The sequence below is a fragment of the Bipolaris sorokiniana genome, assembly GCF_000338995.1.
Source record: "Bipolaris sorokiniana ND90Pr unplaced genomic scaffold COCSAscaffold_13, whole genome shotgun sequence".
Lineage (NCBI taxonomy): Eukaryota > Fungi > Ascomycota > Dothideomycetes > Pleosporales > Pleosporaceae > Bipolaris > Bipolaris sorokiniana.
The window spans coordinates 1,059,385-1,079,136 of NW_006911907.1; the positions used below are offsets into that span (position 1 = coordinate 1,059,385).

The following is a 19,752-nucleotide window of genomic DNA, read 5'->3' on the forward strand; positions in this document are numbered from 1 at the left end:
GCAGCAGGTGGGCAAGGGCTGGGACCCCGAACGTGGTGCTTTGTCAACAACGCGGTCCCCAAGTACGCGTTGACGTGTAGAGGGGCTTGAACGACGTGTTATAGTCGTGAATACACTTCTCTCCGCCCATTGTGAGTCACTCAGTCGTACATGTGGCCGGCCTGCGGGAAGACGCATGCCGCGCTGCCGAAACGAAACGCTGGAGAGCTGACAGCCAATCAGCCCCGACACCCCGTCGATGACTCTTCATGACCCCCGCTGCCAGCCCCACCCTTCGCGGGACCCAGCACGGGCCTTGCGGCAGGGCGCCAACCACACCTGCACTACCACCCTCCATTCGTCCCTTCGCGCCGCCCACCCACAAACTGCCGCCATGGAGAAAACAAGAGAACGAGGGAAAAAAACCTCGCTCACCGTACTACCGCTGCATCGCTACGCAGAGAACGGGGCCGAGAATCCCGGTTTCAAGTTGTCCAACCGCCCCCATGTGCAGGCGCCTCGCTGGCCTGCCTTACCGCTTCTGTCTGCTGGTTGATGCCGCTGGCCATTCACACACCGTCTTGCCTACCCACCAGACCACTTCAAGCCTGCCAGGCCTCAAGAATAGCATTCCAGAAAGCCGTTCGCTAACTAGCCACGTACTCGCCCAGCCCATGCAACGGCTACGCTATGTTTCAGACGCCCTGTGAGGCTCGCATGTCGTAGACGGGTCCGCTCGTGCTACCGCCGCCAGACCGCCTCGCAGTCTTGTATACCGGCCCAAGGTATCGGACCCCCTTCGATGCATCGTGTTTCAGGCTTGTTAGCGCGGTGAGAGCGTTGGTTCTCGTGTCTCTACGCGGGGAACACCAAGGATAAGAAGTCTGGCTGTGCCGCAATCCATCATGCCCATTCATTCATCTTGCGCTGCATTTCCATCAAGAGCACTGCCTCACCCCGAGTCAACCGTGTCTCGCCCTTGCCTTTCCTTTCTCTCTACCTTTGCATTGTTTGGTCTTAGACACTCGGAGCTGGTCTCTACTATTAATCCCTATTCCATAATCTCCTCCTACCTACTCTCTCCGTCTCCACAGCGTACGTTATTTTTCTTATTTTTTGCACCCCTTCACACAGACCATGTGGGCTGCCACTGACATGAACCAGTCTGGTAGCTCTCATCCATCCAACATGTACAGCCGTCAAACAACCCCCCCGAATGCTTCATTCAACTACATCCCCGGCAGTGTCGGCTCAGACATCACATACTACTCGCAAGCCTCATCACCAGAACCCCAACTGGCTGTCCCTACTCCCCCAAGGTCACCAGTAAGGCAGTATGGTCCTGTTCTTCTCCCCAAGGTCCGCATCCAGGACCAGGTATCCGAGCCTACCACTGGTCCCGTCAGACATCGCAGGACGACGTCTAACTCCAGTGCCGGCTATGCCTACAGCCCCTACTCACGTTCATCCTCCATGGCCCGCCGTGGATCAAGCCCTTTGAACCACAACATCCACAACATGCACAGCACACTCACATCCCCCGTGTCAACCGCCTCATCATACGACTTCAACCTCTCCACTATCAACTCTCCCATCACCTACCCACAGCAGCCTGAGCTTCCTCGGCGGTCATCGTACATGAGCTCGAACTCTCGCTCTGCCTCTGCCAACCGCGCCCGTCACGACCGCTCTGCCTCTGCTGGAAGTGTCGACGAGCAAGTCATTAGCCGCTATGGCTTCCCAACTTACCGCAACATGCCTAGCTATGTCACTGCCTCGACTGCACCCCAGTCCAACTTGGGTGTTGCCACAGCTTTCCCCTCGGCATACTCCTCCGCCCAGGACATGTCCAACTTCACTGCGTCTTGCATTCAGGAGTTTTCCGTCCCAGAGTTCGATACCGCACCAGCTGTTCAATACCCAGCTTTTGGTGACTTTGCCTTTGATGGCTTCCAGCAAATCCAAGCCACATCCTCTTTGGTAGAGTACCTCTCTTCTCCCAACCCATCTCCATCTCTGGTCCGCCGCGTCACTAGCGCACCCCGGGGCATCAACAACCACTTTTGGTGGGACATCCGCAACCTTCGCAGCTGGGAAGACTTCAACATCACCACCATCAAGTCCATCCCTTCGGTGCTTCCCCTCCTTGAGGTCCCCGTCCCAGCCACCTACCTTCCCCAGCCCTGCCGCCAGAACCTGCAGCCCGAGAATGAGTCGGCTCTCCAAGACATCTGCACCAACTACTACGCCAACAAGGTCAATGCAGCTCTCAAGGTCGCTCAAGGAAACAGCCACATGGTGATGCGCGCTATCAAGCCAGTCGCCGGCCAACGTCAACAACCAGAGTTCGTCTCCAACTACCTCTCCGACTATGAGAAGACGCTCTTTGGTGACAGCCGCGGCCGCGTTGTTGGTCTCGTCAAGTGCTACGACCAATGGAACACTGGCATGCGCAGCGAGTCACCCCCCAAGCAAGTCCTCTACCTCCAAGGCCTCGCCCATCTCCAGCGCGTGATGCGCGAGCACGGCTGCCGCTACGGCTTCATCATGACTGAAATCGAGCTCCTCTGCGTCCGCTGCGGTGGTCCCTCTGACATGTCCACTCCCGACCCCACCACCGTCAATGCCCAAACCGGCGTGCCCATCTTCGGCTACCTCGAGACCTCAGCCCCCATCAGCCTGTCCACCAACGGCTTGCACCCAGAAACCGGTGACATGCAGCTTACCGCTGCGCTCGCCCTCTGGTACCTCCATATGCTCGCCAAGGAGAACCCCTTTGAGGGCATGGGAACCTGGCGCATGGACGTCGGCGGCCCTGCTGCTCTTACCCGCCAAAACTTCCTCGAAAAGGACTCTTGGATCCCCAAGCCCCAACTTGGCGAGAAGCGAGAGGCTAAGCGCATCAGAGGATGGGTGTTCCCCGATGAGCCGCTTAGCAAGAGGGAGTGCGGCAAGGGTAAGAGGGGCAAGAGCATTGGATAGATGCGGGGTTTATGAGCTACTAATGAGAATATGAGGATATGACTGGGACATGATGCCATGTGGAAATGAGCATGACGTCAAAAAATACATATATATATTAGTTTGATACCGCTGGTCGGTATCGTATTTCGCCTTTTACTTGTCTACTCTTTTTTCACGACAAGAAGCATTGAGCGGCGTTTTTTTCTTCGTTTCTTCGTTTCTAACTCAGATATTTTCGTTTGAGTGGCATTTTATAGGGTTACAGCATAGCATTTACAGGGCGCGTGGGATATCCGGATTTCCTTTTTTTCGTTATATATTACAGACTAGTTTATAAGTAAAATTCATTATTACTATTACTATTGCTTCAGGGTTGTTGATTGATGGTGATGTAGGCACGTGACTTTAGTGAGGGGACCCGAGCCTAGACCTGCTTAAGATGAGCCTTGTGTCTTGGAAAATACAATAGACGACAATGTCTAAAGTTTTGATATTGCTCTCTTCGTGGATGGATCTCTAGTATCTAAAAAGCTGCAAAAGCAGGGAAATTATAGGTCGTACCGTCTGTTTTTTTTGTTGAAGGCGTCCATGTCCAATCACAGAACATTCTTTATTAGTCTGTCTGCCGAGCTGTAGCCTTGACACCGCTCAACCTTTACACTTTACAAAAGCAGGTGCGGGCTGGTGTGCCAATCGCATGTCTGCGGAATGCGACCGTTGCGCCACACGTCGATCTGTTAACGGGAAACTCCATTGTTATTGTGTCTTCAGGTGAAACGATGTGCATGAGAGAACCATGTTTATGACGGTAGGTATGGAACATACTCTACACATGTGCAAGTACCTAGTGTACAGACGTAGCGCTCAGTTTTTGGAATCATTCAGCTCTCTTGATGGGCAACCCTTGCAGAGTCATGTCACATCATATTCGTATCCGCAACACACTTGCCCGCATATACGTGCATTTCTTACAAACTGTGCAGACGTCGCATAATGTTGAAATTCTGATTTGGGTGTCGACGTAGCAGATGTGCTAATCGCATACGTACACCATGGTGGCTAAGATCAAGGGTCGTGATAGGCCAGAAGGGTGACACGATCAGGCTCAAGCGATTTGGCATGGTGCCATTTGCTCAGAGATCGGGTCGTGTTGACATTGGAACCAGATGGTGCAGTAAGTACCATACAGATGCATACTAAAAGAAAGACAATCAGCCGCCCTGACATGGCAGTAAAGTGTCCCCTTGGTCTAGACTCGGAGAAGCGTTATCCATGGTAATGGTGCTTCAGGGTCCGTTGTAGTCAGTCAACTTGTGATGTTCACGCTGCAGGTACGGCTCGAGGCATGCTGATGCGGAAAGCGGCTTTTGGCGGGCAAAGAGTAATTCTCGAGTCGATCAGTATTCACGTGTTTTTTATACAGCATGTATGGTATTCAGTACAGCCATCTGACAGTAAGACACAAAAGCACGACAAGGTGTGTGGTGGGGGAATAGAACAAGGGCCAAGGGCAGGGAGGGCGGAGAGAATGCATTGACCGCCACGTGCGCTAAGGATACTAGGGGGAAAGCCGCGATTCTGATTCTGGTCCACACAAAATTAACTGCTGCCCCTCCATCCTCACGTCCCGCACAAGCTGCACAAGCCCGACGAGGCGCAAAATAAAGGGAAAAAGCACGCGTGCCTTTGTCCATTCTCTGTCTCTCCCGCCAATTCTTACTAGACGGCACCGTCTGTGGCCGCAGCAACAGGCGTACATATCCTTATCCTCTTACCCCAACCCCCACCGGCCTTTTCTCACCGCACCGGCCCTCGGGACGTCGTCTGCTACATACAGTAGGCCGCCGCCAATCCTCGACGCACTCTCCGTCAGCCACTCTCCACCATGGACGTTGCCGGCTTGCGGGACCGGATCCAGGCGACGCTCGACGCGAATGCCGCCGTTAGACAGCAGGCCGAGCTCGACCTCAAGCATGTGCGTGGTGGCTGCGACATACGATCCGTACTTGAACATGACACTGACGGAAACATAGGCTGAAGAAAAGCCAGGCTTCACCGGCGGCCTGCTAGACATTCTCGAGCAGGAGCAACACAACGCCGTGCGTCTGTCGAGTAAGTATGCGCCCACCGAGTGTGCACACGAAATCCCTCTCCTCCTGATACTGACGTCCCGCCCACAGCTGTCGTCTACCTCAAGAACCGCATATCCAAGGGCTGGTCACCTGCCGAGGAGTACAGCCAGGCCATACCCATACCAGAGGATGAGAAGACTGCCTTCCGCAACCGTCTGATCCCCGTCCTCGTCGCCTCTCCACCCCAAGTGCGCCTCCAACTCATTCCTACCCTCCAGAAGATCCTCGCATATGATTTCCCCGCCAAATGGCCGGATTTCCTCGACATCACTGTACAACTGCTGAATGCTGGAAACATTGAGTCGGTGTTTGCCGGTGTGCAGTGCTTGCTGGCGATATGCAAAATCTACAGGTTCAAGTCTGGCGAGAACCGCGCAGACTTTGACAAGATAGTTGCCATGTCCTTTCCACAGTTGCTCAACATTGGCAACTCACTGGCGGGTGAGACAAGCCTGGAAGCTGGCGAGATATTACGGACAGTGCTCAAGGTGTACAAGCACGCCATCTATGTAAGGTCCCAACGCGCGCATGGCAGAAACGGCGACTGACTAGTATGAAGTTCGATCTCCCTGCATCTCTCCGCGACCAACAAGTCATGGTTGGTTGGTGTACCCTATTCCTGACTGTGGTCGGCAAAGAGCCCCCTGAGTCATCACTCCCCGAAGACCTCGACGAGCGCGAAGTAAACCACTGGTGGAAGGCAAAGAAGTGGTCTTATGCAAACTTGAACCGATTATACGTCAGGTGGGTGGCACAGCGTCATACCTCGTATGCGGGCAGTACTGACGAGAACCAGATATGGCAACCCTACTGCTTTGGGCAAGAACAACGAGGTCGACTACACCGAGGTAGCCAAGAACTTCATTGCTAACTTTGCGCCTGAGATTCTCAAGATCTACCTCCAGCAGGTTGAGAAGTGGGTTGGAAAGCAGGTTTGGCTGTCAAAAGCCAGCTTGTACTACACACTCAACTTCCTCGACGAGTGCATCAAGCCCAAAACCATGTGGACTCTGCTCAAGCCTCACACCGACAACCTCATTGCGCATCTCGTATTCCCAGTACTTTGCCAGTCCGACGAAGATATTGAGCTGTTCCAGGAGGAGCCACAGGAGTACCTGCACCGCAAGTTGAATTTTTATGAGGACGTGACTGCGCCCGACGTTGCTGCCACCAACTTCCTAGTCACTCTTACCAAGAGCCGCCGCAAGCAGACCTTTACTGTGTTGAACTTTGTCAACGAAGTCGTCAACCGCTACGAGGCCGCACCCGACAATGAGAAGAACCCAAGGGAAAAGGAGGGTGCATTACGTATGATTGGTACGCTATCTGGTGTCATTTTGGGCAAGAAGAGTCCCATTGCGGACCAAGTCGAGTACTTCTTCGTACGACATGTCTTCCCCGAGTTCCGAAGTCCCCATGGCTTCCTCCGTGCGCGCGCATGCGACACCCTGGAGAAGTTTGAGCAGCTCGATTTCAAGGATCAGAACAACCTCATCATCATTTACCGCAACATTCTCGAGTCCATGGCCGACCCCACACTCCCAGTCCGCGTGGCTGCAGCTTTGTCACTTCAGCCACTCATCCGTCATGATGTTATCCGAAATAACATGAAACAAAACATTCCTCAGGTCATGCAGCAACTACTGAAGCTCGCAAACGAGGTCGATGTTGATGCCCTGTCGAACGTGATGGAGGACTTTGTCGAGGTCTTTGCACCAGAGTTGACTCCCTTCGCCGTAGCGCTGAGTGAACAGCTGCGCGACACTTACCTGCGTATCGTGCGAGAATTGGTATCGAGGAATCAGGAGAAAGGTGAAGATAGCGAGTATGGTGACTTCCTTGATGAGAAGAGCATCACTGCGCTCGGTGTTCTGCAAACCATTGGTACCCTCATCCTGACTCTGGAGAGCACACCCGATGTTCTCTTGCACTTGGAGACTATCCTGATGCCCGTCATCACCATCACTCTCGAAAACAAGCTCTACGGTATGCTATTCCACAAGTTACCTCCCTCTTCATTCATACTAATTTCTTTGCAGATTTGTACAACGAAGTCTTCGAGATCATCGACAGCTGCACCTTTGCCGCTAAGAGCATCTCCGGCACCATGTGGCAGGCGTTTGAGCTGATACATAGGACGTTCAAGGCTGGCGCTGAGCTCTACCTCGAAGGTATGTATACTTCAATGTTAGTATCCTTACATCAAGTCGCTGACGATGCGTAGATATGCTTCCTGCACTTGAAAACTTCGTCAACTATGGTACTCCCATGTTGGTCCAAAACCGAGCATATCTTGACGCCATTGTCGACATGGTCAGGACAATCTTCAAGGACGACAAGGTTGGCGGCGTCGACCGGATTTGCGGCTGCAAGCTAGCTGAGATTATCATGCTCAACATGCGCGGTTCTGTTGATGACTACATTCCAGAGTTCATTGGACTAACCATGCATGTACTGACTAATGAAGAGCCTAAGGTCAAGTCTCTGCGGATACATCTGATGGAGGTGGTCATCAACTCCATCTACTACAACCCTGCATTGGCATTACACGTGCTCGAGAGCAATGGATGGACCAACAAGTTTTTCAGTCTCTGGTTCTCAAGCATCGACCACTTCACCAGAGTCCACGACAAGAAGCTGTGCATCTCGGCGATCTGCGCTCTTTTGACACTGAGAGCCCAGGATGTTCCTGTCAGCGTACAACAGGGCTGGCCACGTCTGCTACAGGGCGTCACGCGTCTCTTCCAAACACTTCCTGCGGCACTGAAGAGTGAGTTTTTGAAGCAGCAATATCATATGTTGGTACTAACATATACATAGACCGCGAAGAAGCGAAGAAGGAAGATGCATTTGACTACTCGGCTGAATTTGAAGAGGAGGAAGACGAGGAGTGGGAGCAGGAAGCTGACTGGAGTAATGAAGCTGATGAAGCCGAGGATGTCAAGGACGAGAGCGCCGCCTATCTTGACTTCCTAAATGAAGAGGTAAGGCTTCTACGTCTTAACGCGCGTGATGAAGTCTAACTAGTAATAGGCACAGAAATTCAGCTCACTCGACGATGAAGACGACGATGAGCTAGAAGAGGAGAGTCTCTTGGAGACGCCCCTTGACAAGGTCGAGCCATATGGCATGTTCAAGCATGCATTGCTCCGTAAGTTTGTCGCACCAAAAGTACTCAGAGTGTGTATTGACGTGATGTAGGCCTACAACAAGAGCAACCTGCGCTCTACGAAGACCTTACCAAGAACCTCAGCCCAGATGAGCAACAAATCGTGCAAAGTGCCGTCCATCAGGCTGATGTCATTGCACAAGCCCAAGCCGAAGCACGGGCTGCTGCAGCAAACGGACAGCCATTGCCATTGCCGCAGTAGAGTGGTTCCAACAACCAAATCATTTACCTCAACAAAACGGACAGTTTGCCGACGTGGCACGCATGTGTGCCTTGACTCAGAGTGCAGCTGATGAAGGCGACCCTTGGCTGTTTGGGTTGTGACGCCTCGGTTACAAATACCTATTGGCAGCCATGCACATGATAGGCGAATAGAATGGAGAGTATGCGCAGGTAAAAGGCTGCTAATGTCAAGAGAAGGGAGGCGGGTTAAGGTCTAGGAGACTTCTTGGATTCCAATTAGCGAGCATCCTGGCGTTTTGATTTTTACAGAAGACGGTGTGAGCCGGAGGTTTCTTCTGGCTAGTGGTACTCTATTGGTGTCAGACGGCGTTGATTTCGGCGTGTGTTGGCACAAATGATTACGAAAAAGAGGAGGACGATATCCACAAGAGGAACTATTTTTTGGGATGACAATGATGATGATGATGGCGAAGAAGCATGCGTATGAGGAGGAGGTTGCCCCGACCTAAAGGTCATCGTAGATAGCATTTTTTAGTCTGGAATGCAATGAGATGTAGTAATCGTTGCACATTATTGGATGTTTGCTTTATTTGCTAGGTTGCATGCGGATATCCCTGAGTGATGGGCGTGGATCGCTGTTCCCTCGGAGGGGGAGCCTGGTTGTTTCAGCCCTATCGATAAGCCAAGGCACTACCATGAAACTGGCCAGAACAATGACGCCTGCGCAGGTGGCTTGTTGATTTCCTGCGCGCAACGTGGACAGAACCAGAGATCCAGCCTTATTCCCTATACACAACGATCTTCTGGCATCCCTGAAAAGAACCCTCATCTCTACGCGACACACAATTACTCGAGTCGCATTTCCTAGAGGCTCACCCCGCGTGGATATTTGTACACTGCTTAGATTGACCGCGAAGCTTGGACAACGGCAACAACCTACCGTGCGTCGCGCGGTATCAGAATAATCCGATGTCGCGACCTACCGTCTCGAAAGCTAAGAGTATGTTCGCGCTGCCGTAGCCCCTTAAGCGCAACCCCGCTAACAGCAGCAGCAAGCTACCCCATCTTCGCGGCCACATTTGCCAGTAATAGGCCCGGGATTCTCGTAGTGGGCGGCGGCGGAGGGGTGCGTACAATGCTCGAATAGAGCCGTTTACATACATGTACTAATCTCGGCTCGTTGTTGTTTAGGCCGGGCGTACTGGAGTCAAGAACCAAATCACTGCATTCGACTTCAGCTCACGAGCGCCGACCGTAGAGGCCATTGCCGAGATCGAGGCAAGCAAAGATGACTCGATTACCTGTCTGGAGAACCTTTCCACCAAAGATGGCTTAATTCTGTTCGCTGGAAACAACAGTAGCGAGGAAGACCGCTTGGCTGCGCGGAACGAACACTTGCGCGCTTTTGAGCTACGCTTTCCTAAGAGTAAGGGGACTAGCAGCGGCGCGGAGAAGGCGGAAGGCAGTATAGACTTTCTCAGCAAGACGACACTTTTTACAACCCCGCAATCGGTTGGCGCGAAAAAGGAAGGGTATCAACGAATAATCCGATTGTCACCGCCGCAAAGAACAACGACAAACACACTGAATAGGCGGGTTGGCGCAATTGCTTCTGGACTTGCAGGTGACGAGAACGAGGTTGTAATCTTCAACGCAACATCTACCAAGCCAACGAACCAAGACGTAATAGAACGCATTAAACTGCACAAAGGCCAAGAAGCAAACGATCTTGACATCTTTACACAAGAGGAAGGGCAATTTCGGGTAGTCTATGTGACGGATCAGGAAGTTTTTTTGCAGGAGATTGGCTACGAGTTTGAACAAAGAAAGACAAAAGGCAGGAATGAACACCGAAAGGTCTACACATTACCCCACGTGGAGAAGGGTGCTAGAAGCAAGTTAAGAGGTGTACGGTGGCTTTCGCCAAAGCATCTGCTTCTGCTCGCGAACAAGCCTAACAGGAGCGGTGTTGAGCTGCTGTTGTTTCACTTTTACCAGGATGGAGGCAGTATTGCTTTACGAAAGGCGTTGCCGAAGCATGTGAAGGCGGCAACTGACATGGATGTCGCTATCCTTGATGCGGATGACCAAGGCGCCTATCAGATTGCTATTGCTATAGCGGCGATTGACATGTCCTTGACGGTTTACACGATGGACTACCACGGCCCATCGAGAGACTCATTGAGTGCTTTCCACTCTTGCAACAGTTACGACAATGTAAGAAGAAAGCCTGGTGATCGCCATTTGTGTGTGTTAATTAAAACTAGGTCCACGATTTTCAAATGACCAAAGTCGTATTTTCACCATTCTACAAGCCAGAGTCCCCTAAAGGTCGCCCATCAACCCCGTACCTTCGTCTGGCAAGTACCAGTCTGGGTAATACCATCAGCGTGGAAACCTTCCCTCTGCAAAATATCGGGTCGCGCCATGTGCTGCAAACAGCCCAGTCGAGAAACTTATTTACAGCGGCGACGTACCTTGTCACAGCCATGGTTATCGCCGTAATAGCACTTCTGATACAGTCACTCCTGGATCCAGAAGGCAACCTGACCAAGGGCATACTCCCTGCCAGTCTACAAAATGCAGCCGGTCAGCACAAGACGTTTGGTGAAACCCTGCGGGAGAAACGCCACCAAGCTGTCCTCAACAATGCAGACTCGCCAGTTGTGAAGACGTCGCAACGCATCGCCGATCTATTGCATATCCACCTGCCTCATGTCTTATCCGACGAGACAGCATCAGCAGACATCCCACCCGAGCCAAAAGCTCTGGTAGTTCACCATGACGCTGAATCTGACGGTACCCTTAGCACAGAAGTACACGAGGGAGACGAGGAAGTTTTGAAGAAGCACGCTGCGGCAAGGAGGTGGGATGAGCTGAGCAAAGAGGAGAAGCACATCTGGCGTGAGAAGCTAAGTGAAGCAGGTATGTGGGCGGTAGGAGAAGGTGAAACCATTCTGAAGTCTATCTTCTTTGGGCAGTTAGGTGGACTGGTTGGGCAGGCCGCGCAGGGCGTGCTGGGCGGTTAGAGAGACGCATATGGCATAATGATTATGCGCGGGCGGCGGTAAGTGGAAATGTATCATAGCAAAAACAACGTGTGCTTTCGAGGATAATATTATTGGTGGCCGCGGCATGTTCTAGATTCAATTGAGAAGCTTGTACATGGTAACATTTACTTGATATTTCACCGCTGCTGATGGCCTTTGCATGACGAAACGCTTCCCCGGTGTAAGGTTTAGGACTAGCGCGAGATTGATGTGGGTCAGAGCTTACTAGTCCGCTTTGGTGACATACGACGTGCTGTGCCGACACAGCAGTTAACTTTGACTGCGCTCCAATTCCACCCACGCGTCTTCTCTTGCTTGTCTCTTATTCCTTTCTATGGATGGATTGAGCATCCACGCTCTTGCTGCGAGAGGCTTCAGGTGAAGCAGACAGGATGGCGCAGCAGAGTCCCCTTTCGTCCACGCTGGACCGCATAGTCCACGAACTACGCTCCAAGAATGACGAGACACGACAGCGAGCAGCAAACACGCTGCGGCAGACGGTCGAGTCGGCGCACCGAGGTGAGGCAGCAGCGCGATGCAGAAAAAAAAAACCCCTCCCAGGCTTCGGAAAACTGACGTAGCACAGAACTCGCGCCCAATCTCTTTACCAATTTCAACAACGAAGTCTACACCAGAATCTCGGGCCTTATTGTCACCGGCAGCGACTCGAACGAACGCATCGGTGGCATTCACGCGCTAAACGCCCTCATCGATTTCCGCGGCGACGATGCAGGCCAGAAGACGACGCGGTTTGCCTCGTACCTGAGGGCGGTGATGCGAGGCCAGGACATTACAGCTATGGTGGTAGCAGCCAAGGCTCTGGGACGCCTCGCGAAACCTGGTGGCACCCTTACAGCAGAGCTTGTCGAAGCAGAGGTCAAGGGTGCTCTCGAGTGGCTGCAGTTGGAACGCCTGGAGAATCGGCGCTTCGCTGCTGTTCTCATCCTGCGCGAGCTGGCTAAAAACTCTCCGACCCTCATGTACCAATGGATCGCACAGATTTTCGAGGTGATTTGGGTGGCCCTACGCGATCCCAAGGTCCTCATCAGAGAGTCTGCGGCCGAGGCCATCAGTGCCTGCTTCGAAATTATATCCCCGCGTGACTCGCAAATGCGACAACTTTGGTTCGGCAAGGTCTATGACGAAATTCTGCGTGGCTTCACAATCAACACCAATGAGGCCATCCACGGTTCGCTGCTCACAATGAAGGAGCTGCTTGACAAGAGCGCCATGTTCATGAACGATCAAAAGTACAAGGAGACGGTTGAGCAGGTGCTCAAGTACAGGGAGCATCGGGACGCACTGGTGCGGAGGGAGGTGGTGCTCATTATCCCTATTCTTGCTGCTTATTCGCCTACCGAATTTGCGACAAAGTACCTCCACCAGTGCATGCTCCACCTCCAAGGTCTGATTAGGAAGGATCGCGATAGGGATAAGGCATTTGTAGCTATTGGACAGATTGCAAACGCCGTCGGAGTCGCCATCTCGCCGTACTTGGAAGGCATCTTGGGTTTCATCCAGGAAGGCCTCATTGCAAAGGCACGGAACAAAAACGTCATAAATGAAGCGCCGATATTCCAGTGTCTCAGTATGATTGCCGCGGCGGTCGGTCAGGCTCTTACCAAGTCTGTTGAGCGCTTGCTAGATCCCATCTTCTCTTGCGGGCTGAGCGATTCTCTCTTTCAAGCTCTCGTCGACATGGCTCATTACGTACCACCTTCACGGCCCATGATTCAGGAAAAACTGCTGGATCTCCTCAGCCAGATTCTTGCTGGCCGACACTTTTTACCGCTGGGTAGCCCTTACCAAGTCTCACAACCGCCACAGATATGGACACGCGATCACAAGGACCCACAGATCATTGCCCAACGAGAAGCAGAGATTGCACTCGCGTTGCACACGTTGGGTAGTTTTGACTTCACAGGGCACGTCTTGAACGAGTTTGTTCGTGATGTTGCTATCCGATATGTCGAAGCGGACAACCCAGAGATCCGAAAGCGTGCTGCCTTGACCTGCTGTCAACTTTTTGTCAAAGATCCCATCGTCCACCAGACTAGCACTCACGCGACAAAAGTGGTTGGTGACATCATTGAGAAGCTTCTAACTGTTGGCGTAGGTGATATTGACTCAGATATCCGGTGGGACGTTCTGGTAGCATTGGACGCCCGCTTCGACCGTCACCTTGGTAAAGCTGACAATGTCCGTACTCTCTTTCTCGCTTTGAACGACGAGGTATTTGGCATCCGAGAGGCTGCCATGTCCATCATCGGTCGGTTGACAGCTGTCAATCCTGCTTATGTCTTTCCTTCACTTCGCAAAGTCCTTCTGCAGCTACTGACCGAAGTGAATTACGCCAACAGTCCACGCAGCAAAGAAGAAAGTGCCAAACTGATTAGTAGTCTCGTGGGTGCCGCCGACAGTCTTATCAAGCCACTGATAGATCCCATTGTCGAAGTGTTGCTTCCAAAATGCAAAGATCCAAATCCCGAGGTCGCTTCAACTACACTCAAAGCTATTGGTGACCTTGCCACCGTCGGCGGCGAAGGAATGATCAAATACATCAAAGACCTTATGCCTGTCATTTTGGATTTTATGCAGGATCAGACATCGGACGCCAAACGCTTCTCTGCCCTGAAGGCGCTTGGACAACTGGCCACAAACGCTGGATATGTGATTGAACCATACCGAGAGTACCCGGAGCTTATGAACATCCTGATGAACATCGCCAAGATCGAACCTGAAGGTGAACTTAGAAGGGAAACCGTTCGGCTCATGGGCACCCTTGGAGCACTAGATCCAGATGAGTACCAGAAAATCATGGAGCAGTCACCGGACACCCATCTCATATTGGAAGCGCAAGCCATCACGGACGTTTCCCTCATCATGCAGGGTATCACTCCTTCCAACGAAGAGTATTACCCGACCATTGTCATTAGCACGCTCATGGGACTGCTAAAGGATCCCTCCCTAGTGCAGTATCATACTGCAATCGTAGAGGCAGTCATGAACATTTACGCAACTATGGGCCTTAAATGCGTTCCTTTCCTCAACCAGGTCGTGCCTGGCTTCCTCCACGTTATCAGGTCGACACCAGCTGGACGCTCAGAAGGCTACTTCAACCAGCTCAGCCAGCTAGTCCGTATTGTGCGCCAGCATATTCGTCCCTACCTGCCCAGCATTCTTTCGACGATTAAAGAGTATTGGAGTAGCAGCCCGCAACTACAAGCCACCATCTTGTCCCTGATTGAGGCTATTGCCCGCTCGCTGGAGGGCGAGTTCAAGGTCTACCTGGCTGATGTGCTACCACTTATGCTCAGTGTGCTCGACTCGGATCAAACCGGCAAGCGCCTACCTTCAGAAAGAGTACTGCATGCTTTCCTCATCTTTGGTTCAAGTGCCGAAGAGTACATGCATCTCATTATCCCAGTCATGGTCAAGATGTTCGATAAGCCTGGACAGCCTGTTCAGATCCGAAGGCACGCAATTGAAACATTGGGTCGACTTTCCAAGCAGGTCAACGTTTCTGAGTTCGCAGCCCGCATCATACATCCTATTTGCCGAGTACTCGCTGGCAGTGAGCCCACCCTGAAGCAAACGGCTCTCGAGACACTGTGCGCCCTGATCTTCCAGCTCGGTCCAGACTACATTCATTTTGTGCCAACAGTCAGCAAAATCTTGGTTGCGCACAAGGTACCTCATGAGAACTATGCCCGTATCGTATCGAAGCTGCAGAAGGGCGAACCCCTACCGCAGGATCTTAGCCCAGACGAGCGATATGGCGAGGATGATGAAGATCTGAACCCCGCTGAGATCCTTACCAAGAAGTTGGCGGTCAACCAACAGCACTTGAAGCAAGCTTGGGAAGCCTCCAATAAGACCACCAAAGAGGATTGGATTGAATGGATGCGGAGATTCAGTGTCGAGCTCCTCAGAGAGTCGCCTCAGCAAGCACTACGCGCTTGTACACCACTCGGAAGCGTGTACAACCCCATTGCCAGGACACTATTCAACTCGGCTTTCGTCTCATGTTGGACAGAATTGTACGATCAATATCAGGAAGAACTTGTTCGGTCCATCGAAACCGCACTCACATCACCAAACATCCCACCTGAGATACTTCAGGTTTTGCTTAACTTGGCAGAGTTTATGGAGCACGACGATAAAGCACTACCAATCGATGTTAGGATACTTGGTATGTATGCTGGAAAATGTCATGCTTTTGCCAAAGCACTGCACTATAAGGAGCTCGAATTCAACGCGGAGCAGAATTCCAGCGCTGTGGAAGCCCTTATTAGCATCAACAACCAACTCCAGCAGACCGACGCAGCCTTTGGTATTTTACGTAAGGCACAGAATTACCACGATGTCGAGCTCAAGGAGACTTGGTTCGAGAAATTGCAGAAATGGGATGAGGCACTTGCTGCCTACCAGAGACGTGAACTTGAAGAGCCCGACTCTTTCGATGTGACTATGGGCAAGATGCGATGCTTGCACGCTCTGGGCGAGTGGGATCTTCTTTCTAGTCTGTCCAAGGAGAAGTGGGCCAATGCTTCACAGGAGTACCGCAAGGCGATAGCACCGCTCGCTGCGACGGCTGCGTGGGGTCTGGGCAAATTTGCGGACATGGACAACTACCTTGGTGTCATGAAGGAGCAGTCGCCTGACCGCGCGTTCTTTGCTTCTATTCTCAATATCCACAACAACCGATTCGAAATCGCCGTCGATGAAATTGCAAAGGCTCGAAAGGGTCTGGACACGGAGCTCAGCTCGCTTCTGGGAGAGTCATACCAGCGGGCTTACTTGCCAATGATTCGTGTGCAGATGCTTGCAGAGCTTGAGGAAATTATGCAATACAAGCAGAACGAGGGCAACCTCGAAAAGCAGAAGAGTATGCGCAAGACCTGGATGAAGCGACTTAGGGGATTGCAACCAAATCCAGAAGTCTGGCAACGTATGATCAAAGTGCGCCAGCTTGTTATCTCACCACAAGAAGGCACCGACATGTGGATCAAATACACCAATCTGTGCAGGAAGAGCAACAGGATGAACCTCGCAAATAAGGCTCTCCAGAAGTTACTTGATATCGAGAGTACTGGTGATAGCACCGTGGTTGAGTTTGTGCGGAACAATGCTCACGAGATCTCGCATCCCGTAGCCTATACTACATACAAGTACATGTGGGCCGACCAAAATCACAAGCAAGAAGCACTCGATAGCATGAAGGACTTCACTACGCGACTTTCCGAGGACCTTGCCATGAGGAGCCGGGCCGCAGTGAACCCCATGATGGCACAGAATGGCATGAACGGTATGTCTAATGGTCAGCACATGTTCAGTAACGTGAACCCCTTTGCTGCCACCAATGGTCATAATGGGGTCAATGGTATGCATGGGTCGAGTCTGATGAACGGATCAGTCACTAGCACCTCGCCTACGGACCTCGCCGAATGCCACCGTTTGCTGGCCAAATGCTATCTGAAGCAGGGCGACTGGCAACAAGAACTCAACGACGGCGAATGGGACCACGAGTTTGTGCATGAGATTCTCGCCGCCTACGCTGCTGCTACACGCTACAACAAAGACTGGTACAAGGCGTGGCATGCATGGGCACTTGCCAACTTTGAAGTCATCAACTCCATCACATCCAAGTCTGATCGGGAAGCTACCGACGTGCCTCATAACATTATTCACGATCATGTCATCCCGGCTATCCAAGGCTTCTTCAAATCCATTGCACTGTCATCAACCAGTTCGCTGCAAGACACGTTGAGGCTGCTTACCCTGTGGTTCAGCTATGGTGGTAGAGAGGGAGTCAACCGTACCATCACTGAGGGCACAAAGTCTGTTCCAATCGATACTTGGCTTGAGGTCATCCCGCAACTGCTTGCTCGAATCAATCAGCCCAACGCTGTCGTCCGGCAATCCATACATCAACTGCTCATCGAGGTCGGAAAAGCACATCCTCAAGCCTTGGTTTTCCCATTGACTGTGTCTATGAAGTCCGATGTCTCACGACGTCAGCGATCTGCAAAGGAACTTATGGAGGCTATGCGCGAACACTCGCCACGGCTGGTTGAGCAAGCCGATCTTGTCAGTCATGAGCTGATTCGCATCGCTGTCCTGTGGCATGAACAATGGCATGAGGGTCTTGAGGAGGCCAGTCGATTGTACTTTGGCGATCACAACATAGATGGCATGTTCGCCACACTGGCACCCCTTCACGCAATGCTCGATAACGGCCCTGAAACACTCCGCGAAATCTCGTTCATCCAGTCTTTTGGTCGTGAACTTCAGGAGGCGCGTGACTGGTGCAACACGTTCAGGACCTCCGGTGAAATAGGCGATCTTAATCAGGCGTGGGATCTCTACTACCAGGTGTTCCGCAAGATTGCGCGACAACTACCTTCCTTGATGACACTTGAGTTACAGTATGTCTCACCCAAACTCAAGGAAGCACACGATCTTGAGCTCGCGGTTCCTGGAACCTACCAGGTTGGTAAGCCTGTTATTCGAATTATCTCCTTTGATCCAGTCGCAACTGTTATCCAGTCCAAACAGCGACCTAGGAAACTGGAAATGCGTGGCAGCGACGGCAAAGCACATACCCACATTCTCAAAGGACACGAAGACATTCGCCAGGATGAACGTGTCATGCAACTCTTTGGTCTCTGTAACACACTGCTCTCCAACGATGTGGAGTCACGCAAGCGTCACCTTAACATTCAACGATATGCTGCCGTTCCGCTTAGTACGCAGTCTGGTTTGCTTGGTTTCGTCCCTAATAGTGACACGCTGCACGTGCTCATCCGAGAGTATCGAGACAGTCGGAAGATTCTGCTTAACATTGAACACCGTATCATGTTACAGATGGCGCCTGACTACGATTGCCTCACTCTTATGCAAAAAGTGGAAGTGTTCGGTTACGCCCTCGATAATACGACGGGTCAAGATCTGTACCGCGTCCTCTGGCTCAAGTCTAAATCTTCGGAAGCCTGGCTTGATCGCCGCACCAACTACACGCGTTCGCTTGCTGTCATGTCTATGGTCGGATACATTCTCGGCCTGGGAGATCGCCACCCAAGTAACTTAATGTTGGACCGAGTTACCGGCAAGATTATCCACATCGATTTCGGAGACTGTTTTGAGGTGGCCATGCACCGTGAGAAGTATCCTGAGCGCGTGCCGTTCCGTCTTACGCGTATGTTGACATACGCCATGGAAGTGAGCAATATTGAGGGTAGCTACCGAACCACTTGTGAGCATGTCATGCGGGTATTACGAAGCAACAAGGAGAGTGTCATGGCGGTTCTTGAAGCTGTAAGTCGTTTGTTTACGAAATCGAAAATGAAGAAACGGAATGATACTAACATAATCAATCACAGTTCATACATGATCCACTCTTGACCTGGCGCCTGAACCACCGCGATGCGTCGCCTATAGAGCCCAACTACCCGTCTGAACGTCGCCAATCCATCATGGGTGCTGACACCGCCGCCGCAACCACCGACCCACACCAAATGTCCAGCATTGTCGGTCGCCCCCGCCACCGCTCCTCTGTTGCTCCGCCCCAAAACAACGAAGCCGATGCCAAGGAAGTACAGAATGCGCGTGCCTTGCAAGTACTGAGCCGCGTCAAGGAGAAGCTAACCGGCCGTGATTTCGGCAAAGGCGAGGAATTGAAGACAGAGATGCAGGTCGATCGACTCATCAAGGAAGCAACCAACTTGGAGAATCTATGTCAGCATTACATCGGCTGGTGTAGTTTCTGGTAGTCATGTGCGGGCTGTGTATCTGTGCACTGGGCATGTAAAGGTGGATATCATGCGTTTCAGACTTTTACCATTACGTTTAATGATTGTGAGGCGGGGGGAGGTTGTTTGTCATAGTGGTAGCATAGCACGGGAGTTGTTATTTTGGTTTCTTGGATACATGCTTAGCTGAGAGAGAAAAGGACACAGCAATCTTCGTGTCTCGTGTACTTTTAATCATATCCTTTGACAAACATGCAGCATGACTGTAGCGACTTGGTTGGATTTTGCTTGTCAATTTTTCGTATTCAAAATATAGAGCAAATACTCTTTTGTGCCATTATTCACCAGGAGGTCGCCGCGATTATCTTAACAATGCCGATGATTGTATATCTACCGAGTTTTCTCGTATCTTTGTATTGTATCGCGCTATAATAGTTCTAGGGTCATACCTGGAAACCTCCCTATACGTATTGTTCTTGACTGATGATCTACGGTTTCCAAAAGGTGGGGGTGGGGGGCCTAGT

General features: G+C 51.7%; 5 protein-coding genes across 5 annotated transcripts; 4 read left to right on the top strand and 1 right to left on the bottom strand.

The window, feature by feature from the left end:
* Nucleotides 1-894: 894 nt before the first annotated feature.
* Nucleotides 895-3,319, top strand: COCSADRAFT_239643 (uncharacterized protein). Its single transcript, XM_007705271.1, has 2 exons — nt 895-1,074; nt 1,144-3,319. Exon 2 carries the CDS (start codon nt 1,168-1,170, stop codon nt 2,959-2,961), a length of 1,794 nt encoding a protein of 597 aa, XP_007703461.1. The 5' UTR covers nt 895-1,074; nt 1,144-1,167; the 3' UTR covers nt 2,962-3,319.
* A 679-nt stretch (nt 3,320-3,998) lies between these two features.
* Nucleotides 3,999-4,232, bottom strand: COCSADRAFT_239657 (uncharacterized protein). Its single transcript, XM_007705272.1, has one exon. The coding sequence runs from the start codon at nt 4,168-4,170 to the stop codon at nt 4,009-4,011; it is 162 nt and encodes a 53-aa protein (XP_007703462.1). The 5' UTR covers nt 4,171-4,232; the 3' UTR covers nt 3,999-4,008.
* Nucleotides 4,233-4,733: 501 nt separating this feature from the next.
* COCSADRAFT_239660 (uncharacterized protein) lies at nt 4,734-8,606 on the top strand. Its single transcript, XM_007705273.1, has 10 exons — nt 4,734-4,918; nt 4,977-5,055; nt 5,124-5,584; nt 5,635-5,819; nt 5,872-7,061; nt 7,115-7,246; nt 7,300-7,845; nt 7,896-8,059; nt 8,109-8,226; nt 8,277-8,606. The coding sequence occupies exons 1-10, from the start codon at nt 4,829-4,831 to the stop codon at nt 8,444-8,446; spliced, it is 3,135 nt and encodes a 1,044-aa protein (XP_007703463.1). The 5' UTR covers nt 4,734-4,828; the 3' UTR covers nt 8,447-8,606.
* A 575-nt stretch (nt 8,607-9,181) lies between these two features.
* COCSADRAFT_39845 (uncharacterized protein) lies at nt 9,182-11,598 on the top strand. Its single transcript, XM_007704929.1, has 4 exons — nt 9,182-9,427; nt 9,480-9,553; nt 9,619-10,644; nt 10,695-11,598. Exons 1-4 carry the CDS (start codon nt 9,397-9,399, stop codon nt 11,454-11,456), a joined length of 1,893 nt encoding a protein of 630 aa, XP_007703119.1. The 5' UTR covers nt 9,182-9,396; the 3' UTR covers nt 11,457-11,598.
* A 175-nt stretch (nt 11,599-11,773) lies between these two features.
* COCSADRAFT_39846 (uncharacterized protein) lies at nt 11,774-19,565 on the top strand. Its single transcript, XM_007704930.1, has 3 exons — nt 11,774-11,996; nt 12,064-18,794; nt 18,860-19,565. Exons 1-3 carry the CDS (start codon nt 11,870-11,872, stop codon nt 19,247-19,249), a joined length of 7,248 nt encoding a protein of 2,415 aa, XP_007703120.1. The 5' UTR covers nt 11,774-11,869; the 3' UTR covers nt 19,250-19,565.
* The last annotated feature ends 187 nt before the right edge of the window (nt 19,566-19,752 follow it).